The sequence below is a fragment of the Ostrea edulis genome, chromosome 7 (genome assembly GCF_947568905.1).
Source record: "Ostrea edulis chromosome 7, xbOstEdul1.1, whole genome shotgun sequence".
Taxonomy (NCBI): Eukaryota; Metazoa; Mollusca; class Bivalvia; order Ostreida; family Ostreidae; genus Ostrea; species Ostrea edulis.
Window position 1 is genome coordinate 72,118,901 of NC_079170.1, and position 24,644 is coordinate 72,143,544.

Below are 24,644 nucleotides of genomic sequence, written 5' to 3' on the forward strand. Positions count from 1 at the left end.
AAGGGAATTCTGGTCCAGTGGGAGCACTGGATTCAAGTTCGGTTAGGTAATGACCCCGAGGGGCTAGTCTAGGGTCATAATAAGAGGTCAAGATTTTGCGTGCGAATAAAAAAGGTAATGGTTTTTACAAAAATCTTCTGAAGAGTAGCAGATGCAATGGGACTCTGGTGAACCTTTTGATCCATGGTTGTCTTGTCTATAATTCGAACAGAGTTTGTATCAAGTGATAAATAAAATTACTTTTCTAATCTCAAGACTTCAGTAGGAAATAATAACCATTGTATCTCTAAGTAATACGTTTTAATTGTTCATTGAAAGACAAGAAATATCAGTTCACACTGTCACATTTGTTCAAAGTAAAATTGAATATTGAGTTTGTAATCACTGAGTGATCTAAATCTTCCGAAATATGAATACATCTTTTTATGGCCTTTTTGAAACTACAGTAGTATATAGATAAAACAATATTCAACTTAAGATTTGTAGATACTTAATAACAAAAGGTACACATATATTTGTTTTAGAACATGACATGACAACATTGGAATCATAAATACAACAACAGCGTCAGGTTTTCAAGGTGGCCTAAATCATACAAAGATTGACTTTTCACAGAACCAAAGCACAGGTTGTACAAAAATTCAAATGCAACACAAACAACGACAGCACGACTTTTTCTTCTCCTCCTGAGCAGGTGCTTCCTGGTGTCTAGTAAAACTTAGAAATACTTGTTCTAAAGTCGTCTGATGTACGGAATAGTCCTCAATATTGAACTGAGATTTCGCTCGCTCCATTTCACCAAAGACCCTACCAAGGGCTATGTTATTGTCCGGAATCTGAAAATGCACGTATCCTTGGTGATCGTCAAAGATCGTGCTGTCCGGAAAAGTGGATTTTACAAAGTTCTTAACAGGTTCTGATGGCGTCGTGGTACCGTCTTTAGACAGGCCTAGTCTAGCAATGAGAGTGTACCCATGACCAAATTTGTTCTTTAGATGTTGTGGACTTCCAAAACAAACAAACCTCCCATTGACCATGATCACTATCTTTGTGCACAAAGCGTCACATTCTTCCATGCTGTAGTGTGGATAGATAATGATGCGTTAAGAAAAGAATTTAGTAGAGCAGTCATTCTTCATTTCATTCTTATATCAACAGTTATGCAAGTATAATGTTCAACATTTGAATTCAGTAATATGTAATATTTTCATTGAATTTCAAGAAAGTGATACGGTATTTTGATCAATTTAATTAACTTTGTATAAATTAATCCCCCCTTTCTCTCAATACTCTACCTATGAGAAGTAAGGATGAGGGTCCGTCCACTTGCGCGGACCTCTGAGAGAACATTCCAGAGCTGACGTCTGGCCGCTGGGTCCATCCCTGTCGTTGGCTCATCGAGAAGAATAAAAGGAGGATCACCAATGAGAGCAATGGCTGTGCTTAACTTCCTCTTGTTACCACCACTGCAAGATAGTGTAACATAGTGACTCTGTTCAAAGGCAAATCTTAAAAGTTTCGTTGTAAATATTAAGTTCTTTAGAAGGACTGGATAAAAATGTTTGTATGATCTGTGTAGAAATACAAATATTTGTATGGTCTGTGTAGAAATACAAATGTTTGTATGATCTGTGTAGAAATACAAATGTTTGTATGATTGCTGTAGAAATACAAATGTTTGTATGATCTGTGTAGAAATACAAATGTGTGTATGATCTGTGTAGAAATACAAATATTTGTATGATCTGTGTAGAAATACAAATGTGTGTATGATCTGTGTAGAAATACAAATGTTTGTATGATTGCTGTAGAAATACAAATGTTTGTATGATCTGTGTAGAAATACAAATGTGTGTATGATCTGTGTAGAAATACAAATGTTTGTATGATCTGTGTAGAAATACAAATGTTTGTATGATTGCTGTAGAAATACAAATGTTTGTATGATCGCTGTAGAAATACAAATGTTTGTATGATCTGTGTAGAAATACAAATGTTTGTATGATCTGTGTAGAAATACAAATGTTTGTATGATCTGTGTAGAAATACAAATGTTTGTATGATCGCTGTAGAAATACAAATGTTTGTATGATCTGTGTAGAAATACAAATGTGTGTATGATCTGTGTAGAAATACAAATGTTTGTATGATCTGTGTAGAAATACAAATGTTTGTATGGTCACTGTAGAAATACAAATGCAAAGGTTGACCAGCATCAATTTATGTGTCACAATTTCACGTTTCTCAGATGATTATGCACCTGTATGTTCCACACTGCCTGTCAGCATACTTCCTCAGCATCATGGTGTCCAGCAATTCATTGACTACACTTTTGATCTGAGATTCCTCGATGCCTCTTAGTCTGGCGTACATTGTTAGCGTCTCCCGTCCTGTCATCTGATCAATGAGGGCGTCAAACTGCGGGCAATACCCCAGGTTTTGTTGTACCTTTGAAAGTAGAAACCAATGTCTTAACATGATTTGATTACTAATTCGTTTTATCACAAATAAAGAAATTGGAACCAAATATTTTCCCCTTTAAATCCACAATGTTGATCACTCGTGAATTCAAATAGCAATACATACCATTTTGAGATCCGCTTTGACGTCATAGCCATTAAGGTATGCGTTCCCACCAGTTACTATTTCGTCACCAGTCAACATCTTAAATGTGGACGTTTTACCTGCCCCATTCTGCCCCAATAGACCGAAACACTCCTGTCGGGGCACACCTACGCACACCTCTTTCACAGCGGTATAGTCCCCGTACGTCTTGCTGAGGTTCCGCAAAAGGAGCGAGTCTGATTTAAGAAGACTGTCAATGGAGGTCTTATTGATGCGGAGTTTTTCTTCTTCGACGTCGTCGTCACGAGGAATCGCATCGTTGACGCTGGCTTCTGATGACACAGAGACGGGGCCGCGGTTGAATATCATGTAACGGATGCGATTTATGATGCCGAATTCAACTAGGAACACGAGGATCAAGTAAAAAAATCCTTGTGCTGCCATGAAGACGAAATATTTTCCTACACCGGGGATGTCCCATGCCAGGTAATTCGTTTCAAAGATTAAGCAATTTTCTGTACATATATCTGAAAGAAATAACAGTGTGAATATTTAGGTAAACGCCGATAAAATAGGGAATTATCAAAACTTAATTTGACGCATTTTTTGACATATTACTGATTTATAATTCATGGGATTAGAATATTCTTGGATTTTATGGTTACCCATATCCCAAGAATTTAAAACTTCCACGAAATGTAGAATTTATAAAAAAAATTCATTGCACACAAACGCAAAAATATTATATTCCAAAGTAACTGTAAAATCTGGACAATACACGAACATTGTGCCCAACGACTGGAATAATGTTTTAATATACTAGAATCGTATCAAATCAAACAGTGAAGCACAACAAACACCGTTATAACATGCCTTACGTACCTCTACAACACGATGTAATCGGTGGCTTTGAAAGGGAACATACGAACTCATACTGCAGTTTCGTGCACGTGTCGATGTATTCGTAATTCACATACATGTTCATCAAAGTCTGACCCAAGCAGTAATTTGGGAGGAATATTGTGAACAACCAATCAAACGCGTCCGATATGTCCGAGGAAATTCCGAGGTCTGGAACTCTGAGAGTGAAAACAGCCATTATCGTAGCTAAACCTGCAGAAATCCAAAGAGAAAAAATGTGTTATCATTGCATCTTATGTTAAATATAGCATTGCATCTTTTACTTTCATGTAGATAATGACATTCTATAAAAAAAAACAAAAAACAACCCACAAACCTGTGAGAATGTTGAGCAAACTTCCAGCCACCATTCCCGAAGCTGGCGTCTTAAACAGATAGTAGAATATATATACAAATGGCATGCACGCCCAACCATATAAGAAAAACATGGCATAAATTAAACCAAGGCGGTTATCCCCGGTGTAGGCCTGAGTCTGGAAAGCGGCGAAGCACACCATAATAAGAAGAATGGGGATCTGGTAGTTCAGCAGATCCCAGGTCAGGTTTGACATCCAGTAGGCATATGAACTCACACCGCTCACCTTTTGGAGGTGTTTTGCTCCAGTTATCTTTTCTTTGATCAGGAATATGATAAAACTTGTAGACAGGAAAGCTAACCCGAACAACATACAGAAAGCGATGGTAAAACCGGTTCCTCTGGTTGCGTATCCAAGACCACGGCTTGTGTCATTCAATGGTCTTGGGAAAGGATAATTAGTGGTCTGAATTGAATGGTTTTCACTGGTATAATGTTTTAGTAAAGCGTCCATCGTGAGTGCCAAGCTTATTGGTCTTGAGTGTAGTGGGTCACCGTTGAAATATGAGGTAATGTTACCCGAACTTGCTGCACTCTCTATATTGAACACACTTCCAACAATGTAATTGCGTTTGAAATTGGCTTCTCCAACTTGCTTGTTTTTATTGATGATGAAGTTGTCAAAATCAGTGGATACCTGGTTATCTTCCAAAACTCCGTAACCTTTAGAAGTTATCAATTTTTTGTAACTATTCGCCATAGATCTGCTCTCGGGAAATACAGACTTTGAAGCATACAACGCAACACTGTTTGGGAAAGGTTTCAAGTTCAGTAATAGGGAAGGTTCGTCCTCTTGCTTTGGTAAAGCTTTCTCCACGGTAAGGGCCAGGATAGTGAAGATCACAGGAACCAGAAGCTGCACCAATGTCACTGTTCTGTTTCTCCACGTGTGGGTTGCTTTCTTCACAAACATGCTGAAAAACTGCTGCAGAGCTAATGTTGATTGGGTATTTTTCTTCAGACCAGTATTGAATCCTTCAATGATATCAATTAAAACCAATGATAAAAAACAAACAATATTTATTTTTCACTCAATTCTTTTATGCATTGCTGAGAACACATCTTGACCAAGTTTGTTTATACATTTTCGCAATTTTATAATGCACTGAAGAAATTTTGCTAAGTAGAATTTATATCATACCTATAAATGTATCGCCACTCGCCACCTTTAGATTTTCGACTAAACCATTCTTTGTTTTGTTTGCTGTTCCATTAGTAACACCGTTGGCTATATCACTAGTACTGCTGAAAGTGGGGTTGTCATGAGCCTGAGATGTCTTAGAGGGGATGTGCATTTCTTCCTCTGTCCTCTGACTGCTTTCCCCAACCCTACAATTCGTTTGGTATGTAACATTGAGATGAAAAATACTTAACTATTGAAAAACCTTTTCTATACCACCTGCTTCATTCAGAAGTCGCCGACAATCAAAATATGCGTAGTATCGTAGTATACTAGAGTTTCTATATTTTCGGTCCATAATATATCTATTATTACAAGGCTAGAAATCATTACAATCATTAATAAAAAACAAACACTTACTTAAGAAATACCTCCTCCATCGTGGTGGCAGACGTTCCAAAACTCGATATTTTCAGCTCAGACTTTCTTTTCTCAACTTCAATGAAAAGTTCCTCGAATTTATGAGATTCGTTGAAAGGCAGAATATAAGACAACTCCGCGCTGATGTCACTTTCAATTTCAGCCGCTGGAATGTGCTGCTTGATTACTTTAGTAACAGACGAGACGTCGCACTCTTTGTCCTTGACCATAACAAGGTGATATCCAGCACCTGTAATTACCGTTCATGAGTTATGAGATTGATCACTGTTCGTTATCTTTATCTTTATAGGAGTTATGAGATTGATCACTGTTCGTTATCTTCACCTTTAGAGGAGTTATGAGATTGATCACTGTTCGTTATCTTCACCTTTAGAGGAGTTATGAGATTGATCACTGTTCGTTATCTTCAATTTACCTTGAAGCTCTATATGTTGTTTATGTTTTGGGATGACAGATTCTTAATTAAAAACACATAATTGCACATTTTCTTTAAGTTGAATTTCTGTCTGATTGGTGAGACCAACGTCAAATGTTTAGACACTGTGTGAGGGGAAATCATTTATCATTACATGCAGACTAAGAATGCAAATGTGTTCGTAGATCATATCATGAAGAATAATTTACCGTACAACTTTTTCAGAAACAAAGATGTTCCACAGCACTTGACGACACCTTCCGCCATAATGGCGATGCGGTCCCCAAGAAGATCTGCCTCGTCCATGAAATGAGTGGAGAGAATTATGGTTCTGTGTTCCCTAAATTTCTGTAAAATTTCCCATGTTTGACGCCGAGCCGCTGGGTCCATACCTGATGTCGGTTCATCCAGGATAACGACCTTAATGTATTCACATTGTACTTATGCACACTTCTCACAACCCAATTGTAAATACTTTTTTCAACAAAAGTATCAAATACCATTGCTAATAAGTTATAAAAGCATTTTGTGTTTCTCATTTGAACGTGAATTTACCTTTGACCCGGAAATCAGTGCTATTCCCACAGACAATTTTCGTTTTTGGCCACCAGATAGGGTCATAGAGAAATTGTTCCGCTTCGCTTCCAGACCCAGAACGTGTATCATTTCGTTCACCTCTTGATTGACATCTTTACTTGGACAACCCTTTAACTAATTATAAGATTTTATAATTTGATAATAAATGATTCATTAAAATATCTTAATAATAAAATGAAAAATTATGATTCAGTTGATTCTTTTTGTAAACCAAGAACACCTGTTTCATTTGAAAAACAAGAGGTCCATGGGTCACATCGCTCTCAAGCAAAACCATCATAATACAATCCACTGGGTTCAGTAAAAAAAACCTTTTCAAAGGTAACGACTAAAAACTATCAAACTTTATTACTCGTATTAATAGGGCATGGACACGATTTGAGCTAACATTTTCAAATTTTCTTTTCTCCATTTTTATTATTTACAATGCTTAACTAAAGTATTTCTAATCGTAAACCAAAATTTGAATATCAATTGTTGAGTTACGAGTGAGATACAGCACTCATAATTCCTAGTTATGTAAACAAGGCTCGTGTCACGTTTTTGTTTATATATAGATTGCTCAATAGAAAATATCATGTTTAAAACAAAATAAGATGTGCCAAACACTAGAAGCTGTTTAATTGTGTTAAGAATTAACTTGTAATTTGAAAAACCTGCTTTAAACAAAACTTTTACTAGCATAGAATTGTGAGCTCTGTATCTCCCATGTACCTCGACAACGGACTCTCAAATTTTTGCTGACCATTAGAAATACTGTATCGGGGCATTTTACACATTAAAAATGGAAAAATAAAATTTTAAAATTTTCATCTCAAACCGTGTCCATGTCCCTTTAGAATTGACCACAAATTCATCAAATATCATATGCCCGTGTAGACGTTTATGACCTTTCATATTAACAAATGTCATATAAGGATGCTTTGTGCCATTAAGTTTGGTTCCCCCCACATGTAAAACTTTGGTCCCCTATTGTGGCCCACCCTAATCCAATGGGTCATGATTTTTACAAACTTAAATCTCCAGTTTGTCAGGAAGCTTTCAAGTAAATTTAAGCTTTTCTGGCCCAATGGTTCTTAGGAAGATTTAAATACCCCACTCTATTTTTGCATTTTTGTGATAATCTCCCCTTTGATGGGGGCATGGCCCTTCATTTGAACAAACTTAGATAATCTTCACTTAAGCAGAATTTGCATCCAAATTGATTGAAATTGGCCGAGTGGTTCTGGAGAAGAAGATTTTCCTATATATCTGCATGTAAAATTTTGATACACTATTGTGGCCCCATCCTACCCCGGGGATCATGATCAAAACAAATTTGAATCTACTCTATACCAGGAAGTTTGCAGACAAATCTCCACTCTTCTGGCTCAGTGGTTCTTCAGAGGAGGATTATTAAAAAAATCTTTATAAATTCGCATGTATAACTTTGATCACCTATTGTGGCTCCAACATACACCTGGGGTTTTTGATTTTAACAAACTTGAATTTCCACTATGTCAGGAAGCTTTCATGTAAATTTCAGCTTTTCTGGCCCAATGGTTCTTGAGAGGCAGATTTTTATTTGAACCCATCACATTTTTGCAATTATCTTCCCCTTTGAAAGGAACATAGTCCTTCATTTGAACAAACTTCAATGCCCTTTACTCAAAGATGCTTTGTGCAAAGTTTGGTTGAAATTGGCTAAGTGTTGCTGGAGAAGAGATAAAAATGTGAGAAGTTTACGACGACAACGACGGACAACGGAATGTTTCGATCAGAAAAGCTCACGCTAAGAGAGAAATATGATTTTCATTATTTAACGTGGAGATTTTGAATAGATAACGAATTTCAATAAACATATGTGTATACATGTATATATACCTCTGCAAAGAATCTCAGATGTTCCTCAACAGTCAGGGTATCAAACAGAATGTTATGCTGAGGACACAGGCCGAGCTCCTTCCTCACATTTTTAATGTCTTCACATATATCATAACCGTTGACAGTCGCCGTTCCAGACGTTGGGGGCAGAAAACCTGATATAAGACGTACATGTAAACCAGGGCCAATCAAAACGCTAGAAATTTATTTTGAATAGCATTACCTCCAAGGATAGAAGTATTGCAGATTCCTTATCTTATCAAATCGCGAGAACATAAATTCGCAAGTGCTCTGTTGATCAAGACTTTTGACACGTATTTCAGCAATAAAAAAAAATAAAAGCGAATAATTTTATTTCGCAAGTGATACTTTTCGCGAAATTGCATTAAAGTAAATTCATCGCGAATATCTATGAATCTACAGTATTACTTTTAAACTTGGCAGTACTATATACAAAGATGTTTTCTCCTCGTCTTATTTTCTCCCATTGCGTCCATATGACTGAATTGGATGATCAAATTCAAAACTAGATAAATGTAAACGTTAGCTTCGGTTAATGCATTATATGGTCCTGTTTTTTCATGTATAATCGAATTTAGGCTTCAGTTAAAATTCAGCTTAATTATGAAATACACTTCATTCTTATACCTGATGAAATCAGCGTGGCTTCGTATTAAATATGACAAAATTATCTTGACTTTAATGAACGACCTTGACCTTTATCATTCACTTAGCCTTGATCATGCAATTTCTCTTCAACAACATACATCTTGTTTACTTCAAAATCACGACTAAGGTTACAGTTGCAGATATACAAGGAGAAACACAGATAAAAAATTCTTATACGAAGAACCAAGATAAATTACAAATATAGATATTAACCGATTACGTAGAAATTTCTTCTGAAATAGTCTCATCCCTCTCATACACTTCTATTCCTTAGATTTTGATGATAACGGGTGGAATTTATTTGAAAACTAACATGGTCAGATAAGGCCGTTTATGGACCTAGTCGTTTACTCATGTTCACCATATTGTAGGATATCACTGGGTTTTTTATATTTGAAATGGGACGAAAATTATTTTTCAATGTACCTAAGCAAAAAGAATTGAAGGTAAAAAAAAAACAACCTATCCTAAATACAACATCTATATTTTGACGACCAGCAATATACCGGTGCGTATGATTTACAAGCATATGTAAGTTTGTCAATATTTCTTAAAGATAAATGCTGGTCTAAATATACTTGTTGCATTAGAAGTAGTTTTCAAAATACGTTCAAAATATCCCTGAATAGAAATCTCTCATGTTTTGAAAAAAGAAAATCCAGAACATTTAAAATAAAAATTGAATACATCCCCATTAAAAATATTCTTACCTGTCAACATTGACATAGTTGTTGTTTTGCCAGCGCCATTATGACCTAGAAGAGCTGTGATTTGACCTTCAAAAATGTTCAGCATTGTGTCCTCCACTGCGACTTTCTTTTTCTTTCCGCTTCCAAACTCCTGATGAAGAGATGCATGTTTATTTAGTGTGACGTCTAACGCCCCAGCGAGAAGTGTTTAATGTAAAACTTATATGGTACTAATTCCGCTTCCAAACTCCTGATGAAGAGATGTATGTTTATTTAGTAAGTCTAACGCCCCAGCGAGAAGTGTTTAATGTAAAACTTATACGGTACTAATTCCACTTCCAAACTCCTGATGAAGAGATGTATGTTTATTTAGTGTGACGTCTAACGCCCCAGCGAGAAGTGTTTAATGGAAAACTTATACGGTACTAATTCCGCTTCCAAACTCCTGATGAAGAGATGTATGTTTATTTAGTGTGACGTCTAACGCCCCAGCGAGAAGTGTTTAATGGAAAACTTATACGGTACTAATTCCGCTTCCAAACTCCTGATGAAGAGATGTATGTTTATTTAGTGTGACGTCTAACGCCCCAGCGAGAAGTGTTTAATGTAAAACTTATACGGTACTAATTCCGCTTCCAAACTCCTGATGAAGAGATGTATGTTTATTTAGTATGAAGTCTAACGCCCCAGCGAGAAGTGTTTAATGTAAAACTTATACGGTACTAATTCTGCTTCCAAACTCCTGATGAAGAGATGTATGTTTATTTAGTGTGAAGTCTAACGCCCCAGCGAGAAGTGTTTAATGTAAAACTTATACGGTACTAATTCCGCTTCCAAACTCCTGATGAAGAGATGTATGTTTATTTAGTGTGACGTCTAACGCCCCAGCGAGAAGTGTTTAATGTAAAACTTATACGGTACTAATTTTGATGCACCAGATGCGCATTTCGACAAATAATTTCTCTTAAGTGATCCAATTTGAAACCCTTTAAGGGGCGAGATCAACAGTTTAATGTCTGACAAAAAAACTAACTTCACATAGTTTTTACCCCCTTTAAAACTAAATATAATGAATGATGAAACTGATCGATTAACAAGCAAAACCATACGATTATAAATAGCATTCTGTATACCTTTTCTACTGTTTATTTACAAACAAATGAAAGTGTACATAAAACTATAAAATGTTCATTAAAATGTAATATTATCATGTTTTTAACAGTCGCTTGTCTTTTTTTTCTTTATCCACTGATCACTTTTTAACTCCTCCCCCTAACTATTTGAATTTAGATTTTTATCCGACATTGATCTTTTGATCTTGCCCCTAAGATCACCTCGGCCCTATTTCAGGGCAGTTTTTTTTTTTAAAAACCTGAACTGTTAATCAGAATTATTCAAATTAGTTGATGTGTTCAATTAAAGCTAAGAACATTGCATGCATGAAAAAACACCATTTAAACTTTTTTTGAATTTCACATTTTAAATAAAATAGTGATGTATTTGTAAATGTTATGATACCATTTTAAATCAGATACTGTACAACACTAGTTAGGTTTGGTCAATTTAACTTGTAAAAAGATTTTTTTGTGACAGACTTTGGGTAATTCAAATATACAGATGAAAGGCGAAGATAATGAACAGTGATCAATCTCATAGCTCCTATAAAGGTGAAGATAACAAACAGTGATCAATCTCATAACTCCTAAAAAGGTGAAGATAATGAACAGTGATTAATCTCATAACTCCTAGAAAGCTGAAAATAACGAACAGTGATCAATCTCATAACTCCCATAAAGGTGAAGATAACAAACAGTGATCAATCTCAGAGATATTCACACAAAAAGATGAAACTTCAAATTACATTATTGCCTTTCAAAATCATTTTCTTGTAGTTACATGTATCTTTGAGAAGGAGCATCAGATTTCTCCGTTTCTCTATTTCTAAGAAATGAAACCCAAGTGTGAATCTTGTGACCGTATGTTGGCAGGATTAAAAGTTCACCAAGTAAACCGTATGTTAGTAGTATTAAAAGTTAATCAGGTGAACCGTATGTTGGTAGTATTAAAAGTTAATCAGGTGAACCGTATGTTGGTAGTATTAAAAGTTAATCAGGTAAACCGTATGTTAGTAGTATCAAAAGTTAACCAAGTAAATCGTATGTTGGTAGTATTAAAAGTTCACCAAGTAAACCGTATGTTGGTAGTATTAAAAGTTCACCAAGTAAACCGTATGTTGGTAGTATTAAAAGTTAATCAGGTAAACCGTATGTTAGTAGTATTAAAAGTTCACCAAGTAAATCGTATGTTGGTAGTATTAAAAGTTCACCAAGTAAACCGTATGTTGGTAGTATTAAAAGTTCACCAAGTAAACCGTATGTTGGTAGTATTAAAAGTTCACCAAGTAAACCGTATGTTGGTAGTATTAAAAGTTAATCAGGTAAACCGTATGTTAGTAGTATTAAAAGTTAACCAAGTAAATCGTATGTTGGTAGTATTAAAAGTTAACCAAGTAAACCGTATGTTGGTAGTATTAAAAGTTAATCAGGTAAACCGTATGTTAGTAGTATTAAAAGTTCACCAAGTAAACCGTATGTTGGTAGTATTAAAAGTTAATCAGGTAAACCGTATGTTGGTAGTATTAAAAGTTAATCAGGTAAACCGTATGTTGGTAGTATTCAAAGCTAATCAGGTAAACCGTATGCTGGTAGGATTTGTTGACAATGCGATAAATCAATGCAGTGATAAACCTAAGGGTATGTGGAAAAGATTAAAGCAATTTCTACCATCTAAATCTGCAGGCGTATCAGCATCCTACCTAGAAATTGATGGCGAAGTAATTTCAGACTCCTATAAAATTTCAATGCCTTCAATGATTTCTTTTGTGGCATAGGTCATAAATTTGCGACAAATTTTGATGATTCGCTCCTGAAAATTGAACAACTAATGCCGAAAGGCTCATTTACAATTCCAAATGTATCTATAGAATTTTTGAAAAAAGAAATTAAAAGCATGTCAAGTTCAAAAGCTACAGGTATGGATGAAATTTCTGTAAAATTACTGAAAGTGAGTATTGATGTTGTAGCTGACATAATGTGTTTCATCATGAATTTCTCTATACAGGAGGGTGACGTTGTAAATGAATGGAAAAAAGCTAGAGTTACCCCGCTTTTCAAATCTGGGGATAATTTCCATGTTAATAATTATAGACCGGTATCTGTTTTACTTATCATAAGTAAAATTATGTAAAGACATGTTTTTAACACTATTAACGAGTATTTTAATGCAAACAATCTTTTAACAGAGCATCAATCAGGTTTCAGACCAAAGCATTCTTGCGAAACTGCTTTTCATAATATCATTGACAAATGGCTTGAGAACATTGATAAAGGGAAACTTACAGGTGTACATTTTATTGATTGAAGCAAAGCATTTGACACAGTTAATCATGATGTATTGATGCACAAACTTTTATCTTATGGTATCTGTGAAAAAACTTTTAAATGCTTTCATTCTTATCTATATGAAAGATCGCAATGTGTCAAATGGAAAGGGGCCATCTCAAAGGAAAAAATGTTACCATAATGTTACTTATACGGTACCAATTTTGATGCACCAGATGCGCATTTTGACAAATAATGTCTCTTCAGTGATGCTCAACCGAAATGTTTGAAATCTGAAATAACAATGAAGTTTTAGAGCTATTTTAAGGGAAAATAGAGTGCCAAAAAAGTGGAGTCAAATTCGTCTAAGGATAAGAGCTAAGCGTGAGGGAGATAATACTTAATTTTGAAATGAATTTCTAAATTTTATAACAGCAATTAAATATACATCCGTATTTTCAAGCTAGTAACGAAGTACTTAGCTACTGGGCTGTAGAGACCCTCGGGGACTAACAGTCCACCAGCAGAGGCCTCGACCCAGGGGACATAATGTAAAACTTATACGGTACCAATTTTGATGCACCAGATGCGCATTTCGACAAATAATGTCTCTTCAGTGATGCTCAACCGAAATGTTTGAAATCCGAAATAACAATCGGAGTCCCTCGGGGTTCTATAATGGGTCCTCTGTTTTTTATTCTGTTTGTAAATGACTACACAACATATCTCAAGCACTCTACAGTCAATATATATGCAGATGATACCACGCAAGATGTTTCTGATAAATCTTTAGATGTAATTGAAAAAAAATTAAAGGATGATCTTATAAATTCTATGGAATGGACAATAAATTTAAAGAAAACACAATGTAATTTAATAGGAACGTCACAGAAATTATCGAAATGTAGAAACCTTTGTATTAATGTTGGTGAAATTTTTATAGAAAATGTCAAATGTGCCAAACTTTTAGGTGTTTACATCGATGAATGTCTTACGTGGTCTTATCACACAGATGCCTTATGTAAAAAACTTAGTCAGAAACTAAGTGTTTTAAGGAGATTGAGTACTTTTATTTCAAAGGAGGCACTACTCAAAATTTACAATACTATTGGTTTTCCTCATTTTAATTATTGTTGTACAGTATGGCAGAATACAAAGAACAAGATAAATATTAATAGACTTTTTAAATTACAAAAGAGGACAACAAGGATAATTTTACATATCAAAGTACCTCATTCAGTGTCAACTTCTTGCATGCTATTATATTTGAGATGGATGCCTTTGATTGACTATTTTATATATAGAAAGATTATTCTTATGTTTAAAGTTTTACATCATATCACTCCAGAGTATTTACATGTTTTTAGATTTGTGGATGAGGTAAACACAAGAAATACAAGACAGAGCTCTACAACTTTTATTTATGTTACAAGAGCCAAAACAGAATATTTTAGAAGATCTTTTATCATTTCAGCAGCAATTTTATGGAACTCGTTACCAGATTTTATAAGAAAATGTACAACTACCACATCTTGAAATCAGCCTATCTAAAACATAATTTTGACCCTCAATGATACTCGTATGTTTATTGTCTCTTTTCATTTAGTTATTATCTGTATGTATATAAATTGTGATATTTCCATGTTTTGAGATATATATGTTCTCGATATGTATATATGTTATAGACAGGACCACAATGTAAACTAGTTTATACAACTAACTGTGCAATCCTGTATAAATAAAGGATATTATTATTATTAAAAGTTAATCAGGTAAACCGTATGTTGGTAGTATTAAAAGTTAATCAGGTGAACCGTATGTTGGCAGGATTAAACGTTAAGCAAGTAAACCGTATGTTGGTAGGATTAAAAGTTAAGCAAGTAAACCGTATGTTGGTAGGATTAAAAGTTAATCGGGTAAACCGTATGTTGGTAAGATTAAAAGCTAATCAGGTAAACCGTATGTTGGTAGTATTAAAAGCTAATCAAGTAAACGGTATTTAGATCTTCATAGCGAATACATCTGACAACGGAAAAGTAAACTTTCGCCACACTAACCTCATTAGATATTTTGACAAAATCCCCAGTTCAATGGCACTAGTTCTTTATGTTTATGTTTTGAACTCAGAACTATACTGTACTGAATTTATTTTGTATGGGCAGATTAAGGAAGCTCAGTCGATTGATCACAACTTTCATTTCATTTCTAATATTGAGGGTGGTCACTTCCTACATGGATGTTAGAGTCAAAAAGTTTTATGATTCTCAGATTGATCGCTGTACGTTTGAGCTACCGTCTTTGTAAGACGCGAAGAAAGTATGCATGAAGCGGGGAGTGCATGATAGAATAACACAGCCTTGCCTTTCTTAGATGATTAATGCTAATCCCCACAGATAATGCATTAGGGTCTCTTTCAAAGTACTTGGGGTCGAGATTCCCGGTATCACTTGATAAAGATAATCCCTGTTTTGTGCCACACCAGTAGTTTTTCTGAAAAAGATGAAAAGGGACTTCTGGGTCGTAATTCAGTACCGTAACAAAGATTTTCAATAATTCTGATGAAAATGTATTGTGACAAAAATCTAAACATGCATTGTTTAACTCTGACGATGAAATTATTCTTGGAAAATTTCGCATTGCTAGTTTTATGAATGAATAAAACGACCCTATTATTCGTCCTCACCGATATAGGAAAATACCACGGCTGTGGAACCCCATATTCTCCTGGAAATACACCATCTACATACCACGTGATTAAGAGGTAAATACCGCTTGATCCTAACAGCATCAACATGGCGTCTAGCAATGAAAAATTGTCGTCCACAGTCGCAGGCTGCGCAAAATTATCCCACTGAGCGCCATAGCCTATGAAATAAGAAATGCATGGTTAGTTTGAATAATGCAGAAATGTCTCGCTATCTAAATGATTTTCCAAAATGCATGTACCTACCTGTTCCTTCGTATAATCCGATGGAGTTTATGCCAAATGCCATTGCCATGTTGTTAAGAATGCAGACGCCGAGTTTCTCCGACCTTGACATCGTCTCGTATCGGTTTTGGAGAAAGAAATATGGAACATATGTGCAGAAGTAGCCTATTCCACTGGCGAAAGCACCCGAGTTAGCTGGAATAGAAACCCAAACCCAAATTTGTCACTAAAGCAGATGTTCAATTAACATGATTTGCCATTTACATGTACATGTATAGGAAAATATGTACAGGTGTTTTCCTTGCATGTATCACTTATCTCCCCTTGAGAATATAATCGTTTACAAATAGAAAATTGTTAATACATGTACACGCGTATAATAACACAATTATATATATATATATATATATATATATATATATATATATATAAAACTCTAAACACTTTGTAGAAATATTTCGACCGTGTTACCGGTCTTCTTCAATCGTGTTTATCTCTCATAGCAACGTAACGCACGACTACTTACACGAAAGTACTATGACGTCACAGTAAGTATAATAAACGTCAAAGTATATATATATATATATATATATATATATATATATATAATAATAAAAGTCAAGAAACACAAAACTCGAATAACATTTCACTGTTAGCGCTTTCGGCTTTAATGCCTCTTCAGACGGTTATAAAATGAAATAATATTGCTAAGTAACGTCAACATATCACGACGTAAGTAATTGTCCTTTGTGACGTCATAATAAATTACACTGGTAGCGGTATAATACACACAATATTAGACAAAACTTGGAAATCAATTACAGAGTTCAGTTCAATGTAGTTTCAATTTTACACAGTTATTTTCCATTAAGTTTGGGATTAAACAATTTTATAAAGTATCCCTCCTTTGTAACTCTGGAAATTTCGCAGTCATTATACATTTTATAAAATGGAAATATGTTGAAATCTCCATGACCACAATTGGCAAAATGTTCGGAACATGGCGAATTTCTGATACTTGGATCGCGAATTTGCTGCTTGTGGACGAGCACACGGGCGTTGAGTTTGTTGGTTTGTCCGAGGAATACTTTATAAAATTGAAACTACATTGAACTGAACTCTGTAATTGATTTCCAAGTTTTGTCTAATATTGTGTGTATTATACCGCTACCAGTGTAATTTATTATGACGTCACAAAGGACAATTACTTACGTCGTGATATGTTGACGTTACTTAGCAATATTATTTCATTTTATAACCGTCTGAAGAAGCATTAAAGCCGAAAGCGCTAACAGTGAAATGTTATTCGAGTTTTGTGTTTCTTGACTTTTATTATTGGATGTATTTACTGTATTAAATACCGAATTCTTTATTTACAAACTATATATATATATATATATATATATATATATATATATATATATATATATATATAATAAAAATAAAGAAAAATGAGAACGCCGAAAATAACTCAACCGGTATCATTTTCAATTTTCAAGAGTATATACATATACTAGTAATTAATATGTCAGTTTATATGACGTATGTTTGGTTGGTGGTATGCTGTTTTAACATCCCTTTCCAGAATTTTTCACTCATATGGAGACTTTACCATTACCGGTGAAGGGCTGTAAAATTTAGGCCTATGGTCGGTGCTTACGGCTTTTGAGCAGGGAGGGATCTTTATCGTGTCACACCTGATGTGACACGGGGCCTCGTTTTTTGCGGTCTTATCCGAAGGACCACGCCATTTAGCAAGGGACTGTTAGGATTTAATCTAACCCGGATCCCCACAGGACCATATGACGTATGTAAACATAAAACACATACTCGTATTCCAATATACATATACAATACCTTTGGTGAAGAATGTGCTGACCATGAAACAGAAACTGATAAGAGACAAGGAGTAGCACAGCAGGAACACGAAAAACAGGGAGGCATCAGTCTTCGCCAGTACCTTGCCCTTGTCGGACACTTCTATAGAGAACAGAATGCTGTAGATAGCCGAGGCAATGACGAGGTAAATAGAACTCTTGAACAGCCAGGAAGCCCAGTAAATGGAGGAGTTCAACCCCATCAGCTTCATCGACTCCTGCAGGAAAAATGGCATTCATCATTTAAAGCAACGTATTAGGAAATCTCCATGAGACAAGAGTTACACGTTGGATATAGTTTTTAACTCAAATATTCAATGAATATTACTGGTGCTTGGGAATTCCGCCGATATTTGTGTTGTACTGTATGAATGAAAGGTGAAGATAACGAACATTGATCAATCTCATAACTCCTATAAGCAATATAAAATTGATAGCTGGGCAAACACGGACCCCTGGACACACCAGAGATGGGATCAGGTGCCTAGGAGGAGTAAGCATCCCCTGTCCACCGGTCACACCCGCCGTGAACCGTATATTCTGATCAGGCAAACGGAGTTACCGTAGTCAAAATCAGAGTACCAAGAACGGCCTAACCATCGGTATAAAACATGTCAGACAAAATTGTATATGCGTGCTCACGTAAATTCATATTACACCAGGCTAGCTTTCAGACAGATAAAAGTAAGATATTTGTTACTGTTTCAATGATTCCTAGAAGAACATGTCATAGCTGTCCATTTTGTCAAGGAATTGTCCATTCAGTTTAATTCTACGATCATTTCTTGTGGCTAATCACACGGTATTTCATGATATGTAGGGATAGTTCACATCATTTTTCATTATAAAAACAGTTTACCATCATTCAATGCAAATATTCAAAGTGTTACATCCCTTTGTTCAAAAATAAAGGAAATGAATGCGTTAGTCTTATCAATAAATTGTCAACTTTCTTGAGAAAGTTTCGTGATGTTACAGTGTTAAAACATGTATTTCCGGTAGGGTCCAATACTTAGTATTTGGACAATATTTTAGAAAATCTCCAGGTTTATGTTTATGTTGATCACTTTTGATATCAACCTAGTTTTTAATTTGGGTTAATTATGTATCGAATTCTTCAATGATGTGGTAGATAGGAACGGCATACGGTCATCAATTGTGTGAACACATGAGCTACTGTCCTAAAAAGCCGTATACGAATGACTTATGGTACTACCTGCCCGTGGCGTATTACGAACAGAAGTCCAAAATTTGGAATATAACCATCGACCATGTTGAGACTCATTTTTCTCCCTTTATTGCTCATTGTTCAACGATTGAGAGAGTCTCGCGAAATCTGTCTATCTCATACGAACATATGGCCTGATAAGCCGGGACTATTTTTTGTGTATTTTGTCTGATATTTACAAAATCAAAAGAATGGCCGCTTCATTGTCTGGCTTAGCTGAGGATCGGGAAATCAGTTAGGACCACGATGTCACAGAGAATGTGGGATTGAAACATCTCACCGTCGGGGTTGAATATCTTCTGTAGCTAGCCTCGTCCCTGACCGAAATATTCAACCTGCCCGGTGAGACTCCCCAAATCCCACGTGGGTACTTATATCCTCAGCTATCACCCACGTTGGTACTTATATCCTCAGCTATCACCCACGTGGGTACTTATATCCTCAGCTATCATCCACGTGGGTTCTTATATCCTCAGCTATCACCCACGTGGGTACTTATATCCTCAGCTATCACCCACGTGGGTACTTATATCCTCAGCTATCATCCACGTGGGTTCTTATATCCTCAGCTATCACCCACGTGGGTTCTTATATCCTCAGCTATCACCCACGTGGTTTCTTATACCCTCAGCTGTCACCCACGTGGGTTCTTATCTGTCATCACTTTAACTCTCTTTCTGAGAGGGTAACCTGAAAACCTCTTCAGTTTTACCAAGTGCTTTTCAACCCTTGCATAGTTCTGACCTGAATTGAACACCTATTGCAACAGATTCAAAAATTGTAATTCATCTTACATCTCCATTCAAAATGGCGAAACTGGGTGCTTACTTTTAATTTCTTTTCCTTTTCATACACTATAGCCTTCGTAGTTTGGAGAGATGACAAAATGAATCCTAAAATGATGAAAAAAGGCAGGTACATCTGGAGGATGGGGGTAAGATTGTCCTTGGTGTATGGAGGATATGGCATTTTCTTCATGTAAAAGTCGTAGTTGTTTATTTCAGCGGAGGAATTGAAATGCTGGATCAGAGCGACGTCTACAGCGTACTGGATAGCCAGGAAACCTGTTTCTTGATATTCTGAAATATATCAAGTTCATACAGAAACAGCAAAAGATTAAATGTATCTACAAGAAAACACTTATTAGATACCTCCACAATAACAACAATTTTACACATTCGATTGAAATTGTTTAACTTGAATGATTCAAATATTACCCTCATTTGTAATCTCGACTGGGTATTTGGACTGATGCCTTCACTGAATCTCGAAGCAGTCCTTTATAATTCATGTCTGAAATTACATTCAGTTTCAGTTGGTTCTAGCAATTAATGTGCAATTAGGTGACATTGCCGCTCGCTTCAAACAAATTATTTGACAATTAAACCACCTCTGTATCACTAACAATGCTGCATTACTCACCGTCTATCTATGTAAATTCCATATTAAAAAGTATCACGGCAAATAATGCAAATAATGGCTTCCTTGGTGCAATATTTCATCTCCCGAAATTGAAGAGTTCCCATCATCTGGTTTATTTAAATTAGCGATATACAAGCAGGTATGTCGAGATACTACATATTAATAATTCAATGAAAATGATTATAGGAACTCTTCAGTTTCAGGAAATAAAATATTGCATCATGGAAGTAATCATTTGAACGAAAAATTCAGTGATAGTTTTTATCATGGAACTTTCATATCTAGACTGTAAGTAATGCAGCATTAATAGTGATACAGAGTTGGTTTCATGGTCAAATAACTTAGGTATTTGAAGCAAACGAAAATGTCACCTAAGTGCACAATCGATTATTGTAAATTTCCAGAAATGAATTCTGAAGGACTGCTCCTAGATTCGGTGATGGCGTCAGTCCAAATATCGAGCAGAGCCAAATCTCAGCCGAGATTATGTCATTTGCGGTATTTAAGAAAATACTGTGGAATCATTAGATTTCGTGGGGACTTCCCCTCCCCCCGTCGAATTTAAGTGATTCCACCGTACCATATTACACAGAAGTTTGAAACAGATATAAGCAACGTGAAAATACTAACATTTTAACCTACACTATACGTACGTAGATACCAAACTACTATGATTTACATCGAAAATTTTAATTTCCATTGAGGCCTAAACAAAATATATGCGTGTTTCCTATTTCGAACCCCCCCCCCCCCCCTCAAATTAGGTAGAGTAAGTACATGTAGGTAAAACTTTTTTTTTAAATCTTAGATTTTGATACCCTTTCAATGCAGGTCTATATACATTACAAATACTTTTTACACTTTTTTGAAGAATAGTAGTTTAAACGTAAATCAGAGAAACTGGAATGCAAAAGAAAATTCGAAATTCAAGATTTTAATTTTCTTTTATATACATGTATATCATCAATAAAATATTTAGGGTCGGTAGAAAAAAGGTAGGTAGGGTCGGGAAACTAGGAACACACATATATTTTATTTTGGCCGGATTCACATTGACATTAACCTGGATTGCCTCCCGTGGTCTCGTTATTCCGGGGACCAGTAACCTGGAAAAACGAATATACGTTTTTCGTGACCCATCTATCAGACACCTGTTTCCGAGCCACGCGCAAAGTGTATTCCACGTGGTTAGGTACACCGGAAGCTGCGTTTTGGAAGGAAATTCCAGCTCGGACAGCTTTCGGATTGTTCTCGTGATACTTCAGAAGTTCTTCTTCGCTTTCAAATCCAAATACTAAACAGAAATTATCCAAATTATGATTTAAAAAATTATCCAATTACCAAACAGAAATTATCCAAATACTAAGCAAAAATTATTCAAATACTAAACAGAAATTATCCAAATACTAAACAAAAATTATCCAAATACCAAACAGAAATAATTCAAATACTAAACAAAAATTATCCAATTACCAAACAGAAATTATTTAAATACTAAACAAAAATTATCCAAATACCAAAAAAAAAAAAAAATTATTCAAATACTGAACAGAAATTATCCTAATACCAAACACAAATTATCCAAATACTAGACAGAAATTATCCAAATACTAAACAAAAATTATCCAAATACTAATCAGAAAACAGAATTAAAATCATACAAATTATAATTATATATGTGAGAATTGAAATATCGACAATATTCCTGGAATAAAATGGCTGAATGGAAAGACGGAAGTGATTGTATGATAAGAATATCTTTTGAACACATGCATCTACCGTATTCTGATTTTGATGAGAAGTGTAGAATTATATTGCATTTCAAGGTTGAGATTGTATTAATACTAACCATTCCACTGCTCTTGATCTGTAAAAGAAAAGAAATACCAAATATGGCCTTGATGTATTTTTATATAGCACAATTCAAATTTTAAAAAATCTCTGAATTTTACCCTTATTGACACCTACAAGTATCTCCTATACACGTTTTACAGTGTAAAATTTATTTGATAAAAATGACTGTCGATTACATTAAATGAAATACCTAGAGATGATGCATTCGGTAGATGATTGCGGAATGTGTTGATCAGGTTTTTGACTTCTGTGGTGTTAGGTGAGTATAAAATCCGGTTTTTTGTACCCTCTAACCACACTTGGTTGGGCTGGAATGGCGGCCATATTGTTTTATCTGTGATAGTCTCGTTCTTAGCAATTAGTCGAATGCAGACTAGAATTACGGCAAATAATACAGGTAGAACTATTTCAAATACTGTTACACACACTTTTCTCTTCTGTAGAAGCCAATTCTTCTTTAGCAATAACAGGAACTGTCTTCCTGGACTCGTCATTTTGAAAGTTCACAGATCTTTCGAGCCTCGTTTTGGTTATTTCTCTCACTGTGAATCAATCCAATAAATACATATGATGAATATTAGAAAGGAATTATATTTTTTAAGTATTCGAATTCATTTACATCTGATACTGAAAGAAAACACCCCTGCACAATTTAACAGGAAAATCATAAACTAAAGACGCCATCAAAATTTATGGTACGTTCAATATTTAGAGATCAGACAAGCCACTCACCGTTGTGAAGTGCAACATAAAATATGTTATATAAAATGCGAATAAAAGGGAGGAAGCATTTTGACTGGTCCATAAAAAAGAGAAGGTAGTATTAGTGGTGGGATTTTATACCTTAACAATTTGATAAACGCAGTTATCATATTTCGAATAGCAAAACGGGGAAAAACACCAGGTTCATGCGACCAGTGTTTCCGCAGTATGAAGTGCGGTAGACTGAACAAAGGTTTCTCAGTACGTGGAAACTGTATCCGGTGTGACTGCATTTTCATAAAAAGAACAGACTGACCCAAGGGAAGGGTCTGAAGAAGAGTATCTTTTCAGAGTATTCATCTCTTTTTTGGGGCATTCTTTTCATCCTTTCTATCAATAATGTTTCTTTCTATCATGTTAATTTCTGTTTTTTCTTAGCTCATTTTTCTTTGAGGATGTGGGGTGTGGTGTTACTGCATCATTAATGAGATTCTCATTTAGACAAGACCTGCCAGTGTCTATAAGCTGGTTCATATACATGTAATATAACGATCACGTTACACCCATGCGCTTCCTCCCGCGTGCTGACCTCCATAGTGACCTACACATATCTTACATAGAGTTTCCCAATGAGATACCATATGTCGACCATATCAACAAGCAATGAAAAACGACACATGGGCATTACACCGTAATTTTGTATCATATTGCTTCAAAATAACTTATAACAGATTTGTTTATTGAAAGGAAGAAGGAAGGAAGGGTAAAATGATTGTAAAATAGGTCAAGTACAGATAATTAGCAGTGTAATATTCAGCAATTATCAAAAAAATAAAAATTCTGTTTTCATCTGAATAAAAAAAGAGTGGATCAAATACCCCTTCCCTCCCTCCCCAAAACAAATTCCTTGATGAATTTCTCGATCCATCTAATTCTAAAATGCACTCTTACCTCAGGTCTGTGTGATGTACATCAATCGAACTGAAATATTGCACTGGTCAAATTTGTTCATATGTACTCTATCTCCCTCACGTGTACATCAACGCGATTTGAGTCAATTCATGTGCAATATATATACAGTGTACCTTACCTACACACTCCGTCGATTGTCTTATTGTCTCTTATCTCTTGCAGTCACGTCACGTGTTCAAAATGTCAACAAAATCCAAATACCGGTATGCTACAGACTTGAATTATGCAGTATTGTAAATCGCAGTCCCTTATCTTTGGTTTCGTAACCTTTTTTCACGTGATTCTCATGTGCATTCGAAGATCGTTAATTGTCCTGTGACACCGATGTGCATATACCTCGGGGTACCCACCGATCGATTACACTGACCACACCCTAGCTTTATATCCGTAAAATGTCTGTAAATATTGATTCTTTTATCGAGGTCTCATAAACACAGAGTGAATGAAACTATTCCCACCGCCTCATACTCTCAAGATACACGTGTGTGAATACATGTACATGATCACCCGAAGGCTGCATTAGTATATGTGTGATATATATGTTGTAAATGTTACTTGACAAACGATTGAGTTTGAAAATGTGACGAGTTTCACGAGCAATGTTCTTACGGCTCACGTGACCAAAAAGTACGCGTACATATATTT

At 35.4% G+C, this 24,644-nt stretch overlaps 1 protein-coding gene across 3 annotated transcripts; it reads right to left on the reverse strand.

Annotated features, from left to right (window-relative positions):
• Nucleotides 1-285: 285 nt before the first annotated feature.
• LOC125656900 (phospholipid-transporting ATPase ABCA3-like) lies at nt 286-24,527 on the reverse strand. 3 transcript variants are annotated; one of them, XM_048887523.2, is made up of 21 exons: nt 23,979-24,527; nt 22,516-22,867; nt 22,321-22,338; nt 21,535-21,765; nt 19,878-20,128; nt 17,802-18,039; nt 15,966-16,139; nt 15,699-15,880; nt 15,377-15,505; nt 9,657-9,786; nt 8,278-8,432; nt 6,373-6,528; nt 6,027-6,237; nt 5,382-5,631; nt 4,983-5,170; nt 3,803-4,816; nt 3,448-3,678; nt 2,587-3,092; nt 2,261-2,448; nt 1,296-1,466; nt 286-1,077 (listed from the first exon to the last, which is right to left on the reverse strand). In XM_048887523.2, the coding sequence occupies exons 2-21, from the start codon at nt 22,817-22,819 to the stop codon at nt 642-644; spliced, it is 5,163 nt and encodes a 1,720-aa protein (XP_048743480.2). In that variant the 5' UTR covers nt 22,820-22,867; nt 23,979-24,527; the 3' UTR covers nt 286-641. The 3 variants fall into 3 exon arrangements, with proteins under 3 accessions (XP_048743480.2, XP_056001253.1, XP_056001252.1); XM_056145278.1 differs by having other exon boundaries at nt 24,118-24,521; XM_056145277.1 differs by lacking the exon at nt 23,979-24,527 and adding an exon at nt 23,058-23,152.
• Nucleotides 24,528-24,644: the final 117 nt, after the last annotated feature.

What these genes read in the sequence shown, in the direction of transcription:
- LOC125656900 (XM_048887523.2), bottom strand. Translation starts at nt 22,819, where the DNA reads ATGACGAGTCCAGGAAGACAGTTCCTGTTATTGCTAAAGAAGAATTGG. An exon ending in AACTATGTCAATGTTGACAG is followed by an intron (nt 8,433 to 9,656) that starts GTAAGAATATTT and finishes GTCTTATATCAG; the next exon opens with GTTTTCTGCCCCCAACGTCT. An exon ending in CACTGATTTCCGGGTCAAAG is followed by an intron (nt 6,238 to 6,372) that starts GTAAATTCACGT and finishes GAATACATTAAG; the next exon opens with GTCGTTATCCTGGATGAACC.